This window comes from Pristis pectinata, chromosome 2 (genome assembly GCF_009764475.1).
Source record: "Pristis pectinata isolate sPriPec2 chromosome 2, sPriPec2.1.pri, whole genome shotgun sequence".
Taxonomy (NCBI): Eukaryota; Metazoa; Chordata; class Chondrichthyes; order Rhinopristiformes; family Pristidae; genus Pristis; species Pristis pectinata.
Genome location: NC_067406.1, coordinates 86,564,149 through 86,587,982, shown reverse-complemented (window position 1 = coordinate 86,587,982; position 23,834 = coordinate 86,564,149). Strand labels below are relative to the sequence as shown.

At 41.9% G+C, this 23,834-nt stretch overlaps 1 protein-coding gene across 2 annotated transcripts in view; it reads left to right on the top strand.

The window, feature by feature from the left end:
• arhgap24 (Rho GTPase activating protein 24) overlaps positions 1-23,834 on the top strand; it is a 391,296-nt gene that overhangs the window by 264,258 nt on the left and 103,204 nt on the right. Inside the window, exon 1 of one of the 2 annotated variants that reach the window (XM_052010256.1) lies at positions 2,464-2,532. The exons of the other annotated variant lie outside the window; for it this stretch is intronic. Within the exon in view, the coding sequence (XP_051866216.1) occupies positions 2,511-2,532 (22 nt within the window). The 5' untranslated portion in view covers positions 2,464-2,510. Of the gene's footprint in view, positions 1-2,463; positions 2,533-23,834 lie in introns of those variants that run through there. 2 annotated transcript variants of the gene reach the window in all.

Here is a 23,834-nt window from a genome sequence, read left to right as displayed (position 1 = left end):
GAAATCCAAAACCAAAACAGAGAACGTTAGAAACATTCAACTGGTCAGGCAGCGACTATGGAGAGAGTAACAGAGTTACCATTTCAAGTCAATGACCTTTTATCAGAACTGTGTAGCAGGTGGCTTCAAGGGTTGAATATATTAATTGCTATAACTTTGAACAGATTTTTTGGGGGCATCAGGACAGTATGTTTTTGAGAATTCTTTAAGTCAAAAGGATTATTAATTGCATACATATTATGTCTCTTTGCTGAAAATTAAGTATGAGCTCTCTTGGTGTAGATCTAATCTAAGCCCAGATACTTTAAGTATAGAATAATAAGAACCTAGGCATCAGAATTTGCTATGTGTTCCAGGGCATGTAGATAGTTTAATCAACCAGAAACCTGCTCTGGAAGGCATTCCAACTCATCCTGCATTGATCTGCAGGGTTGTTTGGAGCTGATCGGTTTAAGCTATAGTGAGGATGGGAGAGGGAGGGATGGTGAGATTGGTTTGATAGCCAAAGATAAGTGAGGGAAGCAGCAGAGCCAGCTGACTGAATGATCTTCATTGCATGAGCCCTGTGTATATGTTGCTGGAGAAGAGATTGGAGGGGCAGTGGTAGAGATTTTGGTGTGGAGCAAAGCTGATCCAGGATCAGCTTAGACTAAGAGAAAGACCTGGTTTAGTCCTGTTGGATGTTGTAATGGATGCTTAAACTTGTTGTGTGCAAGGTACACTCAAGTCAGTGCCTTTGGGCATGAGGTAGCAAAAATAGGGTCATACTAGTGGTTGTGGCAGTGGGGTTGGGGGTACAAGGTAGAGAAGTACAAGGGGTTTACAAGGAACCAGGGAGTGGATCAGCCAATCGATATAGATGTGGTAAATAGAAGAGCAAAGATTAGGCTTTTGGGAATTTGAAAGTATAATTTAATTGAGGAAATCTCACTGAGACCTACAATGAAACTATGCAAGACTTGTCTGTTAGTTTCTGGTATCCAGCTCTGTGATTCTCATGGGGGTCTGATAGTGAAGAAAATTCCAAGGTCAGTTTTGAGTATGCAATTGATTACAGACCCCAGTAATGATGTGGCAAGTGCCGCAGCCAACACTGCAGTTGCTCTGGAGAAAGTACAGTTGCCTATCCAAATTATTTAAACTGGCATGAGCGCAGACTTTGGATGGGGTCACGTAAAATGTGACGGCTAAATCCAACCTACTCTCCCCCTCAAGGCTTCCCTTGGAATTTCAGGGTCAAACTTTGGTGCAATCAATGGAAGTCTGTGCTCAAAGTTTTTGCTGCCTAACTGATTGTTGATTTGTTTGGTGAATGGATTTTTTAAAATTTATGTTTCTTTGTTAAGGGTTTCGATGAATATATTAGAACTCATGAAATTGCTGATTAGTACTGTAGAATTGCACTACAATGTAGTAAAAAGAGAACACTTATTATATGAATAAATGTCATTTGTGCCCACTGTAATCCTCTCCATCTCAGTGGTAGAGACAATATGAAATGGGAATAATTGCATGATTGTAAATCAGATAGTTGACAACAGGCATCCGTGGCCTCTGAGACCATCAAGTATAAGAAACATTTAATATTCAGGTGCATCCAACTTTTTTGTTCATGCCTTTGATTGCAGACCCTTAATGTTGTGAAAATGGGATTTTAGTCAAAATTATGTATAATTCTGCCAAAGAAGTTTTGTTTTGTATTTTACTTATTACAGAACACTATCAAGACTTCATCTTAAAGTTGTGTTTAAATGCAACTATTTATTTTTAGTAATTAGTAAGCAGGGTTAATAATCTTGACACAGCTGTGCTAAAATTCGTATGTGGTGCATGCTTTCAAATCCACGATAAACTGAAGTGCTATTGGTTGGTTTTCTTTATCAAGTCTATCAGGAAACTGGCAATCAATTCCGAATTGTTTTAAAGCCATTGTTTTAATGTAAAGAAGGCTTTATTGAAAACAGGAACCTCTGCAGCTTACTGGAGATATGCCTCACTGGGTTCACACACTGGTGCTTGCCATAGCTGACCTTCACGCACACAGAAAATGTTTTGAGAGACTAATCCTATTGAAGCAATTCTCAGTATCTGAATATTAAATATTTCTTGTACCTCTTGGCCCCAGAGGTCATGGAGCTGGCCATGTGCCTGTTGTCAGCCATCTGATTTACAGTCATGCAACTCTTCCCATTTCACATTGTCTCAGCTGCTGCTTTGCATAGCTGACTCCCCCTCCACAGCTGTTCCCTCCCCATCCCCATTCACACACCACAGTCTTGGTCAGTTGAGAGCCGGTGTGCAGCTCACTTTGCAGTGACCTTGTGGCCCTAGCTGGCACTGGCTAACCTGTTTTCTTCAGAGCAGTGGGTAGATGATTTCCCATTCCTAGCTGATGGAGTCATGGGAGTAACAGCAGTGCGCAAGTGGTGTTTACCAGATGCAGAGTTGTGTGCAGCAAATTCAAAGCAGCTGTAGCTGCTGAGTATCATGCTGATTGCCCTCCCACTCGAATGGATTACATTTATGTTCAAGGTGAGCGGAAGTCTTTACTTTTCTCTCTGAAAGATGCATTTCCCATGACAATTTCATGGAGCTCTTCTCTACAATGCTGCAGTTAACTGTAAAAACACCACACTGCCGTTTCAAGTCGGAATGGTTTCAAACCAGATCTGCTAAGCAGTTACTCTGGTGTAATTGATTGATAGTCAACTGCTTTCATACATACATTATTTTATGCAGCATTAATTGTTTTGTTGCTAATTTCTGTTAGAGTTAATGGGGTAGGCAGCATTTTCAGTTAAGGGAACCATAAGGTGACAATAGAATTGCAGAAAGACGCCTTTAACCTCATCACTCAATGTAATCAGCTTGTCTTTGGTGTTTTTGATGGGTCTACTGTTGTACATTGGAATGAGACACATTCATGGTGTTCTTTGGCCTAATGTATGAAACTTTTGGGTAAAGCTTATAGGAAGGAAAAGGCATGGTAAGCATGTTACAGAATGACAGAAAAAAATACAGCTAACAGAAACCAGTAGGAAAAAGGATTCAAACAGTTTCTGAAAACATCACATTACATTTTTTGGGGAAGTAACACATTGGCATTGCCTGGCCAACAAGATGATCACTTTAAATGTTTCTTCCTATATAGTCCAAGGCATAATATATGTTTTGGTTTTGGTGACTGTTCCTTTAATTTGTTTAATGCTATTGTCACAGAAAACATGCACACTACGTTAATGCCTGCCTCTGTGAACTTTGTGTTGCAGTGTAATTTCTTTTCTTTGATTATGAATTCAATTTACAGATTCCAATATCTCACATGCCTTACACCCTAGGGTATTAAGAAAATGATCTAGACATTGCATTAGTGTAGTATTGACCTGCACACAGTGCATCAATAATGAGACAAAGGAGGAATTAATTACAATTAAATGTGTAGATTGACCTGTGCTTCTTTCAGTGAGATTGATGACGCGACAATACATGATAATGTCTTCTGAATCTATGCAGTGGGTCATAATGTCAGTCAGAAATGTAGTTATGTTAAAGGGCTATCAGAGATGGTTCAAATGAAGTCTGATAAAATCTATGTAGATCAAAGGGAAGACTGAGGCAAATAAATAGTGAATTGTCAAACTGCCTTGACTACTTTGATATGCTTGTTAGTGGTCAATGCCATTCGGGAGCCAGAGATTTTATTTTCTTCCATGAAATGTGCATCTCAGTGAGATATTCCACTGGTCAGGAGAGGATATGTTATTGTTTCAGTTGATGCAGATGATGTGTGTCATGTTACCCTGGAAGCAGAACTTTCAAAATCGGAAAAAGCCTCAAACTGGGAGAAACAGATTGTCATTTGTTATACATTTAACCCAATTTTATTTTCTTGTTACATTAATAGAAATAAAGAATGGGCAGTCTTTAATGCTTTATGTTCCCTCCAAACAGAAAATTCTGCCCTGATTGGATTTGTAGCAACAAACCAATGAGATTCACTGACTAGTCTGTCAAAGTAGTCCTAGCGAGACAACCAATGTATTTTGAGGAAAAGGTTGCTTTATTAATGGGCTGGAGATGCCCTGGCCTTATCCCTCAAAGCCATAAAATGATCAATGGAGTTCTACATCCATCGTGGATATAAAACTCCATTGTATATTAAAGGAGCAGACACTTTGATTCAAGAATGTTCTTCAAGCTTCAGGAAGATTGCAACATCTACTGCAAACAAAGCTATGTTATTCCCCCTCAGCTCTGGGAAGCCAACACCTCTGTTCTGCTGGCAGGTGGCCTCAAAAATCACCTCATATTTTTATGCATTGTGGTTGTATTATATCAGGAGGCTTACGAACCCTCAGGAATAGCCTGGCGTGTTCAGTCTTAAAAGTTATTGTCCTGACGATCAAATTTTCCCAGTTGGAATAGTTTTGTTAAACATTGTCAAAAATGGTAGGAAATGCAGCAGTAACATGCACAACATTGCGACCTTGGCAGTAATGATTTATGTTGATGTCAACCAAAAATGACAATCCCATACCATCACAAATTACTGACAAGGTGGTGCTGCAATTGTCAGTCCAGCTTTAGCAATGGTCTAAAATAAGTATTTCTTCAGGCAGTGCAACGTTTCATCTGATCTCTTTTACTACTTTTGTTTTGAACAGATACACATAAATATACATTCATTCATATTAACTATCATACATTGAGGAAGTTATAGTATGCAAAGAAATTTTATTATGTACAGGGAGTAACAAGTGTTAAGTACAGTGAAGCTCATTGAAATAAATATCTGATAAACAAGTCATTAAGGAATGATAAAATTGTGACATAACACTTTTCACATGGTTTCCCATGACCTCTAGTGCTATCAGTATATCACTTCAAATGAAAAGTGAAAACAGTGGGTCATCTTGAAACATGAAGCCTTCACGATGACAGCAGTTAACAGACTTGACAATGAGATTTCAGCCTGCATTACTGTAAGACTCAGTAACCTCTTTGACATTTGGTGTAACACCTGTATTCTACTGGAGTTCAATTAGTGGTATAACTGGGAATGCTGATGAAATGGTGTGAGACAGCGAGCATAGCAGAAATAAACGGAATTGTGTTTCTGGAACAGCCATGTAAGCTAAACACTTCACAAATATATAATTCACTTAAGCACATTCTACCATAATCTCATCCCCGGGTTTTGCTGCGAAACTGTGTTATCTAAAATGCGAACACAGTTGAAGCAAGAAAAATCAGCTGTAATAACCATTAGAATGAAATATCGCAAAATCATGAGGACACATAATATACAGAAGGCAATTAAACTCAAGTACATCAGTGTTCAACAATACACATTGACATTGCTAATATACAGTAATGTTAAACGTTTAATTCGCTGCAGAATTTTTATTGCAGTGCTTAGTACATTTGTGCTTTGTGCCAGTTTTATGTATACAACTTTTGTAACCATTGCCAATCCATATATGAATTTAAGTAAGTAACTGACTGGCATTATTTATTTCATGGCTGCATTAGTCAGTATCTAAAAAAGAGATAAAAATAGATTTTATCCCCCAGGTTAACTCTTGGCCCACACTGGCACTCATACAATACGTGTAATGGTAGCTGCTAATTCAATAAGATGTAATAATGCTACGATTCACATAGTTTAATCTGCTTAATTAACAGCTTTATAGTTCCCCTATAGTTCCATTTAAAGGAGAAAGTAGCTCTGGGGATGAGTTACACAATTATTAACAAAATCCCAATATCTATTTCCTAAATGAAACTATACAGTGGATGCGATCAGTCCACCGGATTGGTTTGGAATGTGGCCATGTCCCAGAATTAGTGTCTCTTGCCATTTTGGAGACTAGCTTTCATTAATTGTCTTATTATGTTTGATGAAAAGCAAGCAGAACACTTTTAATACAACACACATCACCTCCGTACAAAATTTCTGATAGATCTGAAGGGAACAATTTGCCAAATCTTCTTAAACCTCTAACATTGGATCATTGTCTGTGACGTTACACATCTACGTGATTTTCAAATAACCATGAAGGAGTCTTCAGGGCTTTTTTATTTCTAACTTGATGAACCTAAAATAACCTATGATGAGAGTAGACACTGCCCCAGTAATCTTTGAGAATCAATGGCTTTAAGACATCAAGTAATATTCATACCACATTTCTCAATGTACTCTTCCACACTGCCTGTAAAGCACCACATATTCTTTCTGCTCAAGGAGAGGGCAATTCATTGTCTTCTTAGGTAACATGGGCATGTGGGCATGCAGATCTGTTCAGACTATGGGTTTCCCAAGGGTTCAGGGAATATTGGTTAAGTGTGTGTGTGTGTGCGTGTGCGCGTGTGCGCGCACGCTTGCGTCCACCTGTAAAAGATCCTTACAGTCCAAGCCATGTCACAACAAATCTTGTATGGTTCATTCAATGTGAGTGAGTCTGTTGTGCTCATCTTACTTCAGGCACCATATCAGACAGATGGACGGCTGTTGGGAAACCAAATGCAAAATCCTCTATTCAATGCAAGCTCTCAGTCGTGCTGGAGAGGACAATTGGAATATCAGTCACAGAGTCATAAGGAGCATTCTGGAGATTTCTGTCAGAGTCTTCAAAGTATGATCTTTTTTCCTAGAGTGCTCAGAGGCACCCAGAGTTACACTCAAGGGAGGCCATGTTTCATCCTCATCTACCTCATTCAAAGTAATCTAGCTCTCTTGAGGACATAGCTTTTACTCTTTGCACAATAATAGGTAAGGAGGAGGAAAAGGAGAAGCAAGGAAGTGGTAAGTGGTGACAAAGGGACACCCCCTCTGGACATACTGCCAGGCTATGGCCCTTACATTACTGTGGCTTTGATGAGAACTCTACTCGACCAACTTGGGGCTCAGACACTGAGGCATTCCATGTCCGGATATAAGACCTTGCCACCATTTGAACATAAAATGAGGTGAGTTACCATTATGCCACAGTTGCAAGTGGCAAGGGCAATCATTATCAGGTGGTATACTCATTGCCCCTTGTCATTGAACATCATTATCTTCATCCATTTCCCCTAACAGCAAGATCCTGAGGATCTTGACTAGTAAAGGACTTGGCCTCCTTAATTACTGTGACTACAAGTGCATGTTGGAAGCTGCAGTAAGGGACTAAGTCTGACAAAGTTGTCCCACCATTTTAAATGCACAGGTCAGGGTTGAAACAGAAACTCTCCACATATGCAAAGATATTGACGGATGTCTCCATATGCAGCTCAGAGGGAAAGGAATAAGTTTTACTTCATGCATTGCAGAGTATTGCTGCCCTATGAACCACCCTAAGCTTTCTCTGGAGTCCAACATTGATACAATCAATGATTGCAGGTTTTGCCACATAATCAACTCAGTGTTTCCTCCCCATCACAAGGAAATAACTTGACCAGTAATGTTGCTTGCGGACTCTAATCCCTACAATATGCACTTCCACAAAACACCCTCACTTACACATGCATCTTCCCTTTCCTGTGCTTGTGAATTCACTGTCGGAACTGCCACCCATAACAGCGGTGTCATAGATCCTTCACCTCAAGCCGTGCAGTGGGTCAGGAAGGCAGCTTCACATCAGCCTCAATGGCAACCAGGAGTGAGGATCAAACACTGATCTTCCAATCCCAATAGTAGTAACAAATAAAGAGAAACTCCAGGTTGACCATGTTATCTTTCCTTTGCCACCAATCCTTTTAATGTCCCTTCCTGTGGAAAAAAGGTCAAAGACAGAACCATGCAAATTAATATGTCAATTGTTTTATATATCGATTTAAGAACAAACATACAATTGCTGTCTGATCACCTTTGAGTTTCCCCTTAGTGTCAGTCTTCCCTGTGCCTTTGCCTGCCCTATTACTTCTACATGGTACACCCCTACTGCTGGCAACAATCAGGTTGGTGGGACGTTACTCAATTTCAGTGGTGGAAGTTGCAGATAACTGAGAAGGGTGATTGTGAATACTGATGGACCTGGAAACATGTACCATCCTGAAAGATCCTGAGGAGCCTTGATTGGGTGGATATGGAGAGGACGTTTCTTCTACTGGTAGAATCTATAACTAGCCATCAGTGTTTAAAATAAAGGAGTTACTCAGTTAAGATGGAGAAGAGGTGAATGGTTTTCCCTAAGACAGTTAAATCTTTGGAACTCTGTCAAAGGGCAGTGAAAGCAGAGTCTTTGAATATTTTTAAGGCAGGGGTAAATAAATTCTTTATAAGTTTGGGGATGATAGGTCATTGGGGATGGGTGGGAATGCAGAGCTGAGACTACAATTTGATCAGCCGTCATCTCATTGAACGATGGAGCAGGCTGAAGGGGCTGAGTGTCCTTCTCTTGCTCCTAATCCATATCTATATTTGTATGTACGGGTACCATGTTTTGTGTTGCATTGTTTGACCAAACCTGTCACAGATCCCCTGTCACCTGCCACTGTTCACCCATTTTTTCATGGGCAAATTTCTAGGCCAGTTTCTTCTGTATTTCTCAAACATGGCATGACGGAGATCCCTTTCCTTCCCGCTTCCCACTGAGATTGGGGGGGAGGGGCTGATGTGCCACCTGCAGGCAACAACAGCCACATAATGGGTGAGGAATTGCAAATGGGGTAGAACGATTTTTTTTGCAGCATTTTGGTAATATAGAGTCATAGAGAATCATACAGAAATACAACACAGAAACAGGTCCTTCAGCCCCTTGAGTCCGTGCCAACATTTTTATTCTCCCCACATTCTCAATCAACTTTCCCCAGTTTCTAGCACTCAACCTATACACTGGGGGCAATTTCTATTGGCCAATTAATCTACCAACCTGCACGTCTTTGGGATATGGGAAGAAACAGAAGCACCCGGAGGAAACCCACGAGTCACAGGGAGAACATGCAAACTCCACGCAGACAGCGAGGTCAGGATTGAACTTGGGTCTCTGGCACCGTGAGGCAGCAGCTCTACGAGCTGCCTGACTGTGCTGCCCAATTACATTCCTGATTCTACCTTTTTAATTCTAGATTTATGTAATTATTTGAATTTAATTCCTGAAGTTCAAATTCGTGTTACAGGATCAATACTCCAGACCTCTGGAGACTAGTCCAGTAAATCAGTCACTGCTACATTATCCTTGGATAAGATGACCTCGATGAGAGTTTGGCTTAGGTTAAGCATTAGCTGGTTGTCTTGTCAATAGAATGACTGACTAAATATCTTGTTTAAACTGCTTGGTTATATTGATAAAAACAAAGCAATGATACTGTCTGCAGATGTGAAGGAATTACAATAATAACATAGTGGCTTTTTCTCATTGTTATCAGCCCTATTACGTGTACACCTAATCCACATTTTTGCTGGGATCGTGCATTCAGCCAGTATGTTCACATGTGAGTGCACAGTGAGGATTAAAATGTCAGCCATGTTTAGGGTGTTCATTTGGATGTGAACTGTCCTGAACCTGGTAGTTAGAGCTGAATGCAGACCATTACAGTAAATAACACATTGTTAAAAAAGTGTGGCTCTGCCTCTGATTTTTTTTCCTGATGAAGAATGCATTTTATCTTCATCAAATAGTGAAAGTTACGGGAACGGTGAAGATTCAGCAGGATTTGTAGGCTAATACGTTTGGCAGGATGCTTGCACGTAAAGTCAAAGCCACCTTCCTGGATGATGCTGTACTTTGGTTTCCCTGTGAGGCCACCTACATTCTGATAAATAATCAAATGAGATGGATGCTCTTCATAATTAGGAGAAGATACAATTAAGTCATTTTAATGATGAAAGTGTAAAAAAAAGTTAATCAGCTCATATTTCTGATAGACATTACTAGATTTCATCCAGTTCAGTTTGACTAAATTCCAAATTTAAAGAAAGAACCTGCATTTCTGCATATCTTGATTCCATTTTGACCCCTTGGTCCAGTCCCTTCCCACCTATGACCGTGACACTTCGCATGCCCTCCCTCACTTCAACAACTTTGAGTTCCTTGGTCCTGACCGCCTCATTTTCACTCTGGACATCGAGTCCCTGTACACTTCCATCCTCCATCAGGAAGGCCTTAAGGGTCTCTGCTTCTTTCTGGACAACAGACCCAACCAGTTGCCCTCCACCGCCACCCTCCTGTGTCTGGCAGAACTCAACAACTTCTCTTTCTGCTCCTCCCACTTCCTCCAAACTAAAGGTGTAGTCATGGGCACTCGCATGGGCCCCAGCTATGCCTGCCTTTTCGTCAGCTACGTGGAACAGTCCATGTTCCAAGCCTACACCAGTAACGCCTCCCAACTCTTTCTCTGCTACATTGACGACTGCATTGGGGCTGCTTCCTGCACCCGTGCTGAGCTCGTCAATTTTATCAACTTTGCCTCCAACTTCCACCCTGCCCTCAAAGTTACATGGTCCATCTCCGACACCTCCCTCCCCTTTCTGGATCCATCTCCAGAGACAGATTAACCACTGACATCTTTTACAAACCCACTGACTCTCACAGTTACCTTGACTACACCTCTTCCCACCCAGTCACTTGCAAGGATGCCATCCTGTTCTCCCAGTTCCTCTGCCTCCACCACATCTGTTCACATGATGAGGCTTTCCACTCCAGGACATCTGAGATATCCTCCTTCAGTAAACGGGGTTTCCCTTCCACCACCACCAATGCTGCCCTCACCCACATCTCCTCCATTTCCCACACGTCTGCCGTCACCTCATCCGCCCGCTGACATAACAGGGATGGTCCCCCTTGTCCTCACCTACCCCCCCACGAGCCTCCGCATCCAACACGTCAGTCTCTGCAACTTCTGCCACCTCCAACAGGATCCCACCATGAGGCAAATCTTCCCCTTCCCCCCCTGCTTTCCTTAGGGATTGCTCTCTCCACAATTCCCTTGTCCACTCGTCCCTCCCCACCGATGACCCTCCCGGCACTTATCCCTGCAACGCATTATGTGTTACACCTGCCCCTACACCTCCTCCCTCACCACCATTCAGGGCCCTAGACAGTCCTTCCAGGTGAGACAGCGCTTCACCTGTGAATCTGAGGGTGTCATTTATTGCATTCGGTGATCCCGGTGCAGCCTCTTCTACATCGGCCAGACCCGACGCAGATTGGGTGACCGCTTCATCGAGCACCTTCATTCCGTCCTCCACAAAAGCAAGGATCTCCCAGTGGCCACCCACTTCAGTTCCACATCCCACTCCCATACCGACTTGTCTATCCATAGCCTTCTCTACTGCCACCTTGAGGCCAGACGTAGGTTGGAGGAACAACACCTCATATTTCGCCTTGGTAGTCTCCAACCTGACGGCCTCAACACCAATTTCTCAAACTTCCGGTAACCCCTTCCCTCTTTTCCCCCCTTTTTTGTCCTTTGTCTTCCCTCATTCCTGTGGCCCCCTTCCCCCTTTTCTTTCCCCTTCTCCCACCCTCATGACCTGCCTATCCTTTCCCTACCTACTTCCCTTTATTCCATGGTCCACTGCCTTCTCCTACTGGAGTACTTCTTCTTCAGCCCTTTGCCTCTTCTACCTATCACCTCTCAGCTTCTTATTTCTCCCCCCTCTCCCACCTCATCCTCCTGCCTTCCCCCCCCCCCCCCACCTGGACTGACCTATCACCTGCCTGCGTGTGCTCCTCCCCCTCCCCCGACCTTCTTATTCCAGCTTTTGCCCTCTTCCGTTCCAGTCCTGATGAAGGGTCTGGACCTGAAACATTGATTGTTTATTTCCCTCCATAGATGCTGCCTGACCTGCTGAGTTCCTCCAGCATTTTGTGTGTGTTGCTCCACATTCCAGCATCTGCAGAACCTCTTGTGTCTCTGTTTCTGCAGCATCCAGTCACTTTCACAGCATACGTCAAACTGCTTCAATTCCAATTAAGTATCTTTCAAGGCATTTGTAGGCAGCCAGTCTGTGCGCAGGAAGATTCCATTCGTAAATGAGAAGACTAACCAATTAATCTGTTTTATTATCTGAACAAGCAATGTTTGGAAAACACATTGACCTCTGAGAAGTGACATGTCAGTAGACAAACAAGGCTTCAATTTAATATCTCTTTTGAAGAAAGCACCTCCAACAATTCAGTATTCTCTCAGCACTGCAGATTTCAACTTGGATTATTTGTTCAAAACCATATCGACTCTGCAACCCTTCTCATTTTGAGGCAAGAGTGCTGACAAATTTAGCTCTCTTATTTAGTCCAGATTACTGCTCCCCATTTATGCGCACCATCCCCCATTATATCCAAAAAGCACAACCAGTATCAACTCCCAACAGCAAGGATAATTTTATTTCATGGAATGACCAAAAGTAGATGAATGATAATATCTCTTCCTGATTATAATCACTAAACCATGTCTCATAGGATGGACTGCAGCTAGCTACTCGCTGCCTTATCATGTACATGCATTCTAATCAGGGATAAATGTGTTGGTGTGTGTTCACAGGTCAGGCTCATTTACACAGTAGCTGGACAGAATTGCAGATTTGATAAATGATGTAAAAGCTGCAAAATGTATTATTAAGAGGCATCTTCAAAAACTGAGCCACAGAAATCACTAACTAGGATGGCAAAGTAATGCAATAGCTGCTGTGCTGAGCTGGTATTTTGTATCACATTTGGTTAGAGAACTTTTTCGTCATTTGAGTTTGACTATTTACCATTGCAAGGTGTAAGTAAATTGGCCACAAATACAAATTGTAGCTGTAGCAGAGGAGGAAATCTATTTTACTATTGCACCATTTCTAGTGTGGCAGGGAAGGTGGGGGAGAAAGGTTGGTGGGGACACAAGAAAAACTGCAGTTGCTGGAAATCTGGAGCAACACGCAAAAAAATGCTGGAGGAACTCAGCCGATCAGGCAGCATCTATGGAGAAAAATAAACAGGCAACTTTTCCCGAGACTCTTCATCAGGACTGGAAAGGAAGATGGCAGATCCAGAATATATGGGGTGGGGGGAGGGGGAGGAGCGTGAGCTGGCAGATGATGGATGAATCCAGGTGAGAGGGGGAAGATAGGTAGGTGGGGAAAAGGGTGAAGTGAGAATGATGTGAGAAACTGGGAGGTAGCACCTGTCCCTACACCTCCACCCTCACCACCGTTCAGGGCCCTAAACAGTCCTTCCAGGTGAGGCAGTCCTTTACATGTGAATCTACCGGTGTCATTTATTGCATCCAGTGCTCCCAGTGTGGCCTCCTCTACATCGGTGAGACCCGATGCAGACTGGCGGATCACTTCGTCGAGCACCTTTGCTCTGTCTGCCGTAATAGCCAGGATCTCCTGGTGGCCAGCCATTTTAAATCCCATTCCCACACCAATATGTCTGTCCACGGCCTCCTCTACTGCCAAGTTGAGGCGAGACGCAGATTAGAGGAACAACACCTCATGTTCCATCTTGGTAGTCTCCATCCAGATGGCATCAACATCAATTTCTCTTAACTTCTGGTAACCACTCCTCTCTGTCTCCCCCCCCCCCCTTCTGTTTTCCCTTATCCCTCTGGCCCCTTTACCCCTTCTCTCTCCCCTTCCCCACCCTCACGACCTCCCCAACACCCACACCTTCCTCTGGTTCCCCACCTCCTTCCCTTTATTCCATGGACTACTGTCCCCTCCTATCAGATTCCTTCTTCTTCAGCCCTTTGTCTCTTCCACCTATGACCCCCCAGCTCGTACTCCTCCCCCTCCTCCCACCCATTTATTCTGGCTTCTGTCCCCTTTTCTTTCCAGTCCTGATGAAGGGTCTGAACCCGAAACGTCAACTGTTTATTTTGCTTCACGGATGATGCCTGACCTGTTAAGTTCCTCCAGCACTTTTTGTGTGTTGCAAAGGTTGGTGGGAAGTGGGTTGTGGGCTGAATTGAGTGCAGTTTGGTACAGTGTATGTGCAATCATGGCAGTTCCTTGTGACCTAAAGTGACTGTTGCTTACTTGCCATATAAAGGGCACACTGTGGCAAACATTGGAGTCTTACCTCATCTGGAGAAATCTGTTTTAATGATAAATATCGAAAGAATGCAGAATGTTCCCAGAAAAGTTGGTAGATATAGAGTTAATCCGAGAACTGATGCTGAACAGCAGGGAGGAAGCCAGTGGAAATTGAAAATTATTCACAAGTCTGAAGGACTAAGGTAGTAAAGCTAGTTTTCATTCATCTTCACGCAATTAGTTCCTCATGAAACCAAGCTAAAAAGCTACATCAGCAGAGTTAGTCCATTAAAAAGCCTTTAGCACGTATGTAGTATAATGCAAACGTTTAATAATAGAGCAGGACTATGTGAATCATCTTGAGGCTGAGAGCTCCCTCCACTGGAAACAGAGGCTCAGACGTTGTGACCAGTTTCAGGACAATTCATCAAATGTTAGAGGCTAGAGACTGCAGATGCTGGAAATCTGGTGGAACACATAAAAAGCTGGAAGAACTCAGCCAGTCAGGCAGCATCTATAGAGGGAAAAGGACAGTCAACATTTCAGTTCGAGACCCTTCATCAGGACTGGAAAGAAAGAGGGGAGCTATCCAGTATAAAAAGGTAGGGGGAAGGGGTGGAGCAAGAGCTGGCGGGTGATAGGTGGGTCCAGGTGAGGGGGGATGAAAGGCAGGTGAGGGAGGGGGAGAGTGGGAATGATGTTAATGGGCCAAATTGAACCCCCCTCTCTGTGCATCTGCTAGAGAATCATGGGCAACATCATCCTCATGGGTCAACTTGCCTCCGACTTCTGTGCCTATGCCTCGAAATAGGGAAGTCAGAGATGAGCCAGAGGTGCATGCAACTTCCTACCTGGTGCTAGACCGCACAGAGTCTAACAGTAAAGCACCAATGTGTACAGGGGCCAGAGGGACTTCCCATTTGGCACCACTTTTTCATGCTCCCCATCTGAATGGTGCCACTGAACCTAACTACAAAGGTAAATGCATGTAAGCGAAAAAACAAGCTGCTGGAGGAACTCAGTGGGTTAGGCAGCATCCGTGGAGACAAAAGGATAGTCAATGCTTCGGGTCGAGACCCTGCATCAGGACTGTTGCATGCATGTAAGTGCTTTATTTATTTTTCTTTATTTTTTTTCTTTATTTAATTTGTGAATTAATTGATTTCTAGCAGTCACTGCTTGATTGAAATCCAGGCTTCCAGGCCATTCATTCCTACAGAGCCACAAACGTTATGTCAGGCAGCTGTAAAACCACACAGATGGGCAAGGAGGAGGCACTGGGATAGATTGAATAAGATACATCCTAATATTGGTGCATAATGATCCTCATGGCTGAAAGTGACTGTTGCTTAACAAATAACTATCTTCATTGAAAGGTATTTCGCGAAGGTTTTAGTTTAGGCAGGAATAGTGCACTGTCCTATTTCTTTCCAGTTGACTTTATACATTATAAAACAACAATAGAGCCAGTTATCACTTTGGCAACAGGTCAGCTTGATGCCAATCTGATGATGCTCTACACATCTTTTTAAGAAATGATAGACAGACAACTCAGTGTTAAATGCCAATGAGCTGGATGTGCACAGCTCACACTCCTCCTATTCATGTTCTAAATGGATTTTGGGATCTTTTTTGCATGAGTTAGTGAGTCACCAACTTTGACTGATCTACCTGCCTTAATGATCCCACCAAACTATTTTGGATAGAATTTTGGTGCAATTGGCCAATGTGCTGCACCTCGATTTCTGCTGGTTTCCAGTGGTAAGGCCTAAAATCAGAGCTAGGATCGGTTGAAACATCCTAGTCCCCTAAAATGGGTGGACTTGATGACCTTTACAGCGGATTGCTAATGACGACTTTGGTTGTGGGCCTCATCTTGGAAATTTAAGTAGCGTCAAGTCCCACTGAACATAGATTAATAGTGGTACAGCATAGAAACAGGCCCTTTGGCCCACCATGTCTATATCATACGTATCTACACTAATCCTATTTGCCTGAATTAATTCCATATCCCTCCCAGCCTTGCTCATTCAAATACCTGTCCATTTGCCTCTTTAATGTTCCTGCCTCCAGCATCTTCTCTGGCAGCTCATTCCAGATACCAACTACTGTGTGAAAAATCTACCACTCAGATCTCCTTTAAACCTCCTCCCTCTCACCTTAAACCTATGATCTCCAGTCTTAGACACCCCTACCAAGGCAAACAAACTGGCTATCTACCCTATCTATACCTCTCTCAGCCTCCTTTGCTCTAGGAAGACAGACGCAGCCTATCCAATCTCTCCTGATACCTCAAGTCCTCCAACCCAGGCAACAGCCATGTGAATCTTTTCTGCATCCTGACTGACTTAATCCATAGTGTGTCCTTTCCATGGTGTGGTGACCAGAACTACACACAATATTCTTCTTGCAGAGTTTTGACCCGAAACATCAACAATTCCTTCATCCCCACAGATGCGGCTCCATCTACTGAATTCCTCCAGCAAATTATTTGTTACTTTTCAAAGTTATGAATGGTTTTGCTACCTTGGGTACAGAATCAATGTTTCCAGTTGGGAGAAGAAATACAATCAGAGGTCATCATTATAAGATAACATGCAAGAAATCCACCAAGGAATTCAGATGAATCTCCTTTACCAAAAGTGGTGAGAATGTGGAACTCACTCTCAGAAGTGAAAAGCATTGACACATTTAAGGGGAGGCTGTACGAGCATGTGAGGAAGAAAGGGAAAAGAGAGCTGCACTGATGAACTTAGATGAATAAAGTTGGAAGGAGCGTTGATTGGAACATAAGTGCCTACATGGACTGATTGAGCAGGATGGGCTATTGCTGTGCCATATCTAAAGATGTATACTAAAAGACAATGTCCATGTGTCCCGTGCATAACTCAGTAATGAAACAACCTAGAAATCTGAAATTTTGCATGCAAGTTAGGTTTAGCATAAAGATATGCATTACACTCTTAGTTTTTCTAAAAACCCCTATAGGACGCCCTCCAGAAGCCAAAGAGGGTCTAATTCTAATTTTTTTCAGATCTATTTTTGAGGTCTGAAATAATTGGGTAGACATGACCAACTTACTTTTGGTCTACCTGAACCACAAAGAGAAAGAAAATTTGTACACAGATTTTCTGCAGGAGACCAGCTACAATTTAAATATGAATATATTTAAGAGAAAAGAATCAAGTTTAGTGAGATACCAAAGAAATGTTTTGGATGCTGTTACAGACGCTGTTTGCAATGACCATGGAATGTTTTTTGGATGCCTCCTGTGGAACAGGAAAATCTTTCCTTGATTAATCTAATTTTGGCTAAAGCTCGAAGAGAAAACACAATTATCCTGGCCTGGAGCTTCAAACTTTTTGAAAACTAGTAACCTAAAATCTTATGATTTTGGAAACCTGTAGAAGTCTGTTCCATGCATTGTTTTCCCTTTAATGGACTGTGGGCAACTAACTGCATCAGTGTATTATTTTTGACAGGAGAATAAACTGCAAATTTGGCTTTTAGCCTACCTTTAAAATTGACAAATGTGGTCGAAAAACTGCAAAGGAAAAGATTCTAAAAGATTGTATACTTATTGTCTGGGATGAATGTACAATGGCTCACAAAGCAGCTATTAAAGCATTAGATCAAACATTGCAAGATCTTAGATATAATAATAAATTACTGGGAGGCGTTACTTTTCTGCTAGCTGGAGATTTTCATCAAAAGCTACCAGTAATACCACGAGGTACTAAAGTGGATGAATTGAAAGCCTGCATTAAAGCATCATATATTTGGGAAAATGTTAATTGATTACTCTTGAAAACCAATATGCAAGCATATTTGACAGGTGATCCATCTGCAAGAGAGTTTGCTTTGTATTTACTCGGATTAGGAAAGGGGGAAATTAAAAACAAAGACTCAACTGGAATGATTTTGATGAAAAACTTGGGCCGAATTGTTCCACCACTTTATAATCTGAGGCAAGTTGTTTTCCCAAATGTCACTCAACACTATTTGAATTACCAATGATTACATGAAAGAGCAATTTTAGCACCAAGAAATGATGCAGTGCAGGGCATGAATAAAGATCTTTTTTTTGAATGCCTGTCACACTTGTTAATGCCCTGTGTCTGACAGTGTGACAGACATTGATGGGGCAGTACATTTCCCTGTCAAATTTTTAAACTCTCTGTCACCACCTCGTGTGCCATCACATAACCTTGAATTAAAAGAAGGAGCTCCAATCTTGTTACTCAGGAATTTGGATCCATCAATACTATGCAATGGCACAAGATTATAAATTCAAAAATTACCACCATATGCATTTGAGGCTACAATAGAGACTGGTAATGCTTTTGGGAAAAATGTCTTCATCCGTTGCATACCAATTATCCCATCTGATCTACCTTTTCAATTCAAGCAACCTCCCTGTTCAACTTAGTTTTGCTATGAGCATTAACAACGAGAATCACTAAGAGTTGGTGGCCTTAATCTTGAAACTCAATGCTTTTCCTATGGTCCGTATAGGCTGGTTGCTCCAGAGTGGAGATAAAAATAATCTATATGCTTTTATATTGGATTCAAAAGAAACAAATACAGTGTATCCAAAAGCACTTCAACATTGAGATCAAGTAAATTTACACATTGTGCATAGCTACACAATTACTTAAAGAGAATTATATTAAATGTAATTTTGGTATACCTATTTTCAGTGTGTCTGTTTTTATTGATAACTTCAGTTAAATCTTAACCCCCTATATAATTCATGGGTTAATTATATACTTAAGTTAGATTTTATTTAAATTACTAGTATTATAAAACCCAATTGCATGGAAATAAATACAAACATCATGATTGCTAGCATAATAACCCAAGCAATGTCAGCTATGGCAGCTAGTGTCGCATATAGTGTCGCGGTTAGCATAATGCTATTACAGTGCCAACGACCCGGATTCAATTCCCACCACTGTCTGTAAGGAGTTCATACGTTCTCCCTGTGTCTGCGTGGGTTTCCTCCAGGTGCTCTGGTCTCCTCCCACATTCCAAAGACGTACGGGTTAGAAAGTTGTGGGCATGCTATGTTGGCGCCAGAAATGTGGCGACACCTGCAGGCTGCCCCCAGCACATTCTCAGTAATGCAAAAAGAAGCATTTCACTGCGTGTTTCAATGTACATGTGATTAATAAAGAAATCTTATCTTAATTCTAAGCTTGCTTAGGTCACCTCTTCAGTTTCCCTTCCAAGGACAACAGTCCTCCTCATTTCTCCATCCTCTCCTCATAAATGGAAATCACTCATCCCTGATAAACATCCCCCACAGCTTTTCTGAGACATTTCTTGAAATGTGGGATCCGGAATAGTCCTTAATATCCCAGCTGAGGTTTGATCTTTGACTTATGAAGTTTTAGTGTGATCTCTTGGCTTCTATATTCTGTTCTCTATTTATAAAACCAAGTACAGGCCATCCACAGGTAATGAATGGGTTCTGTTTTTGCAGACATCAATAAATCGATCTTGTCACTGGATAATCATTGGATATAGTAACCATACCACTACATTATTGTAATGAATGGATCATGCACATAAGACTGATAAGAAAGAACAATTACTAAAAGTGGAGTGAAAGAGGAAACTAGTTCTGCCATTTGTAGGATCGAACATAGTATTTGAATTTAATATTATGGGAGCTTGTCAGTGTGCAGGGGTGTCGCTAAGTAAGGCATTTGTAACGCGAGGACCCCCTCTAAACCACATTCTATTTTCATATTTTCTCAGCTTGCTGTATTGGTTAGAGGACCATCAGGGAGAGCCATGTCTGGCTGTGTAAGAATGGGGTTTTGACAATCATATGGTGTTTGTCTGAAGTTAATACCTCTAAAGTTAATAATTGAAGTTACAGTAAACCCTACCACTACCAAGTACAAACATTCAGCCATCAGTATAGCTATTTTCAACAATATTTGCCCTGGGAATGCTGTCCTAACAAATCCACTGAAAACTTATAACATAAAAGCTTAAAATTCTAGAAACCTATAAATGTCTGTTTCATGCATTATTTTCCATTCAATGGACTATGGGCAACTATCTGTATCAATGTATTCCCAGATGTCACATTTGGTAAAAGCAGTACCATTCTCACCACCTGTTCCTCCAATGGCAAGCTTATTGAAGAGAATCCCTGGCAAATTTTGCTGTGCATGTTGAGCCTCTGGGGGTGCAAAGAAATCATTAGGAATATCACTGGACCTCTGTAAAGTGCAGGGTCCCTTTCAGTCTTGTTGAGATTGCACAGGCTGCAAGTGTATAACTGTGTTTAGTAATGGGCGATCTCAGTTTGCAAATGTGGAGAAATTCAGTATGTGAGAGCTCGACATGTGGTTGAACTCTGCAAGTGTTTCATATTTTCATGGATGATTTGAAGTATTACAGCTTTTTCCTATTGCTCGTCACAGGCATTATTTCAAAATGATCAAGTGTTCTGGTCAGCTGTTTAATCCTTCAGTGACTGCAACAGGCTGTCACCAAAAGCTGGTGGGCAGCACTTAGTATCATTAACACAAAGCTGTAAAATGTATGTTTCTGTGCAAGTTGCTTTCCACAGTGTTGTTGCTCCCAGAAGAGGTGGCTGTGCTCAGGAGCAGTTCCTAAATTATCTCCACAGGAGCCATGCCTCATGTGTGATTGTTGTCAGGTTCCTAAGCTTTGGTATATTGAGCTTTTCCTCAGTCAAAATGCACCTTTGGGAACATGCAATGAGGAATAGTTTGAGCTTTAATTTTCACAGAGGTTCTCTTGATCATTGGCTTTAATTTCCTCAGAAAATCCACAGATTATCCAGAGAAACGTTATGGGCCCTCTGGGGCTTCTATGGATTTCATGGATTTTCTTTTGTAGTTACAGTCATGAAGAAAATGCCCACTAAAATTACTGGTGTAGGACCTCTGAATGATAGGCTCAGTGACTTCAAATTTTTAAATTTAAATTTTATATAAATTTTAAATTTTATTTACAGTGTGGTAACAGCCCCTTCCGGCCCAATGAGTCCGCGCCGCCCATTTTAAACCCAAATTAATCTACCCGTACATCGTTGCAATGTGGGACGTACGGGTAGGTTAATTTGGGTTCCAAAAATTTGGTTTACTTAAACGTAACAATTTCTTTAACTGTGTTCTATTTTTTATATTTATTTTTATTGGAAATACACTGGTGTGAATTTAGAAAATTTTAACCTTTGAGGTTGAGAAGAAGTTTGGTGTGAGACAACAATGGCAAAATGAATGTGACATTGGCACACTTTAGTGTTTTAACATCTGGATTTTTTTTATATATATTCAAGGGACATGGTGTTCACAGGCTGAGCCAGCATTTAATTGCCCATCCCTAGTTCCTCTTGAGAAGGCGGTGGTGAGCTGCCGCTGTGAACCACTGCAGTGCCTTGAGGTGTTGGTATACCCGCAATGCTGTTAGGGAGAGAGTACCTGGACTTTGACCTAGTGATGGTGAAGGAATGGCAATATATTTCCAAGTCAGGATGGTGTTTGGCTTGGAGGGCAACTTCCAGGTGGTGGTGTTCCCATGCTTTTGCTGCCTTTGTTCTTCTAGCTGGTTGAGATTGTGGGTTTGGAAGGTACTGTCTAAGGATTCTTGGTGAGTTGCTGCAGTGCATCCGATAGATGGTTCAAACTGCTGCTACAGTACCTCGGTGATGGGGTGAGTGAGTGGTTGTAGATGGTGTTGTGACTGTGATCTGAGTCACCGGAGAGACACTGAAGCTGGTGATACAGAAGTTTTTATTCATCACGACAAGCAGACATTCTCCTGGAGACCCTCTCGATAGAGTCTCCCAAACTCAAAGTACATCACATTTTTATACCCTTAAGATCAAAGGTAACAGCAGGTGTTTCAGTACAATTTCAATCACTACAATGACATTGTTTACTTCAATATTTTGAGTCTGACAATATTTCCTTTGAGTTACAATGGGAGACACCTCTGAATGTTCAAACACCTTTGTTGGGACAAAGTAATTCACACGGATGGTCTAAAACCTCTGAGGACAGAGAACCCAGACACCCACAATTAATGCGTGAGGGCTGACTCTCTGAGTACACAAATATCCCAACTATTGATTGACCAAATATGCCTGTGACCATGTTTGATGTGCTAAGTGACAATATCAGTCTGTCTGCAATCTTCCTTAAACTCAGTCACAATGATTCAGAATGACTTAGCCTTGGCTGCCAGGTTTGATGTTGGCCAATGAACATAACCCCGTTGTTTTACGTTTGGCTGAAGCAGACGAGAACACTTCACGGTCACTTCACTTTGCAAACCACATCTCTAGAGCAGCCAGTCCCCTGCTGTGGGCCAGCAGCCTGGGCTCTAGACAGTGGTGTTTGTTTGCAAAGCTGTCCTTTTAACTTCAACCTGATTACTGCTTGCGATTTACATTAAGAACTGGACTAGTTCTTGTTTGAATTAATATCTGCTATAATTGCTGTAATCACAGAATTCCATAACTCCTGAATCCCTAACCGATGGGATGTTTATCAAGTGGGGTGCTATGTCTCATACAGTGTTGAGTTTCTTGATGTTTTTGAAGCTGCACTCATCCAGGCAAGTGGAGAGTATTCCATCGCACTCCTGACTTCAGCCTTGTAGATGGTGGACATGCTTTAGGAGCTAAGAGGTGAGTGACTTGCCACAGGATTCCTAGCCTCTGACCTGCTCTTACGGCCACATTGTGTGGATGGCAATGGTAACTCTGAGGATATTGATAGTGGGGGATTCACTGATAGTAATCCCACCAAATGTCAGGGGTGACAGCTGGATTTTCTCCCATTGGATATCATCAATGCATGGCACTTATGTGACATGAATGTTACTTGTCAATTGTCAGCCCAGGCCTGAATGTTATTCGGGTCTTGCTGCATTTGGTCCTGCTTCATTATCTGAGGAGCTGTGAATGGTGCTGAACATTGTGCCTGTGATCCTGTGATGTTTTCACAAGTACATTGAGGCACAGTATAGAAACATAAAATGAGGTCTTAGGTTATTTCAAAGGCAATACATTTAATCATTATGCATGCTGACAATTCAAGGACCTGCTGCGGACTGAGTGTTCCAGTCAGTGTGATAGACTCAATGGATTCTTATTGGACTCCACTGAAAGGTATTTAAAAGGATATTCTCACCTGTGTTAAGAAACATCAGCCCTGTGATTTATTATCCTCTCTGTACTTCCTTGATTACCACTTGATGTTTTCCACAATGGTGCAGCAGAATTTGCAATTTCATGCAGAGCAGAGCATTCAAGTGCCACCCATGTGGAGAAATTACTTTAGGGGGACTTATTTCCACATGACACAGGAAATGAGATTGAAGAGAAAGACCAAGAAACAGCAGCAGCTTCTGACATGCAACAAAAGCAGCAGTTTTTTTAGCTTCTGGAAGACAAAGATATGTTAATGAACTGTATGGGACATGGAACTAGCAAAGAGTTATGTTTCACAGAGACATAACTTTTACTCGTTGACCAGCTATACTTCTTCAGGGTTTTCTGTTTTTGCTCAGATTTTAGGCAATTTTTTTTTAAGTTTCTAAGTGGTGGTGCTGTTTCAGATGTAAGGAGATGTTTAGAACTATGAAGGGCCTTGACAGAAGGCAAAAAGAGCAATAGTTCTGTCTGTTAGAAAGGTAAAGGGCCAGAGGAGATAAATTTAAAGCGATTGGCAAAAGAGCCAGGGCTGACGTGAGGAAAACCCTTCTCAATCAACAAGCAGTCATGATCTGGATTTCACTGCCTGAAGGGGTGAGGGAAGTAGTTTCAATTGCTGCTTTCCAAGGGGAATTGGATAGATATGAGGGTGAAAAAATTTGCAGGACTCCAGGGAGGAAAAGGTGT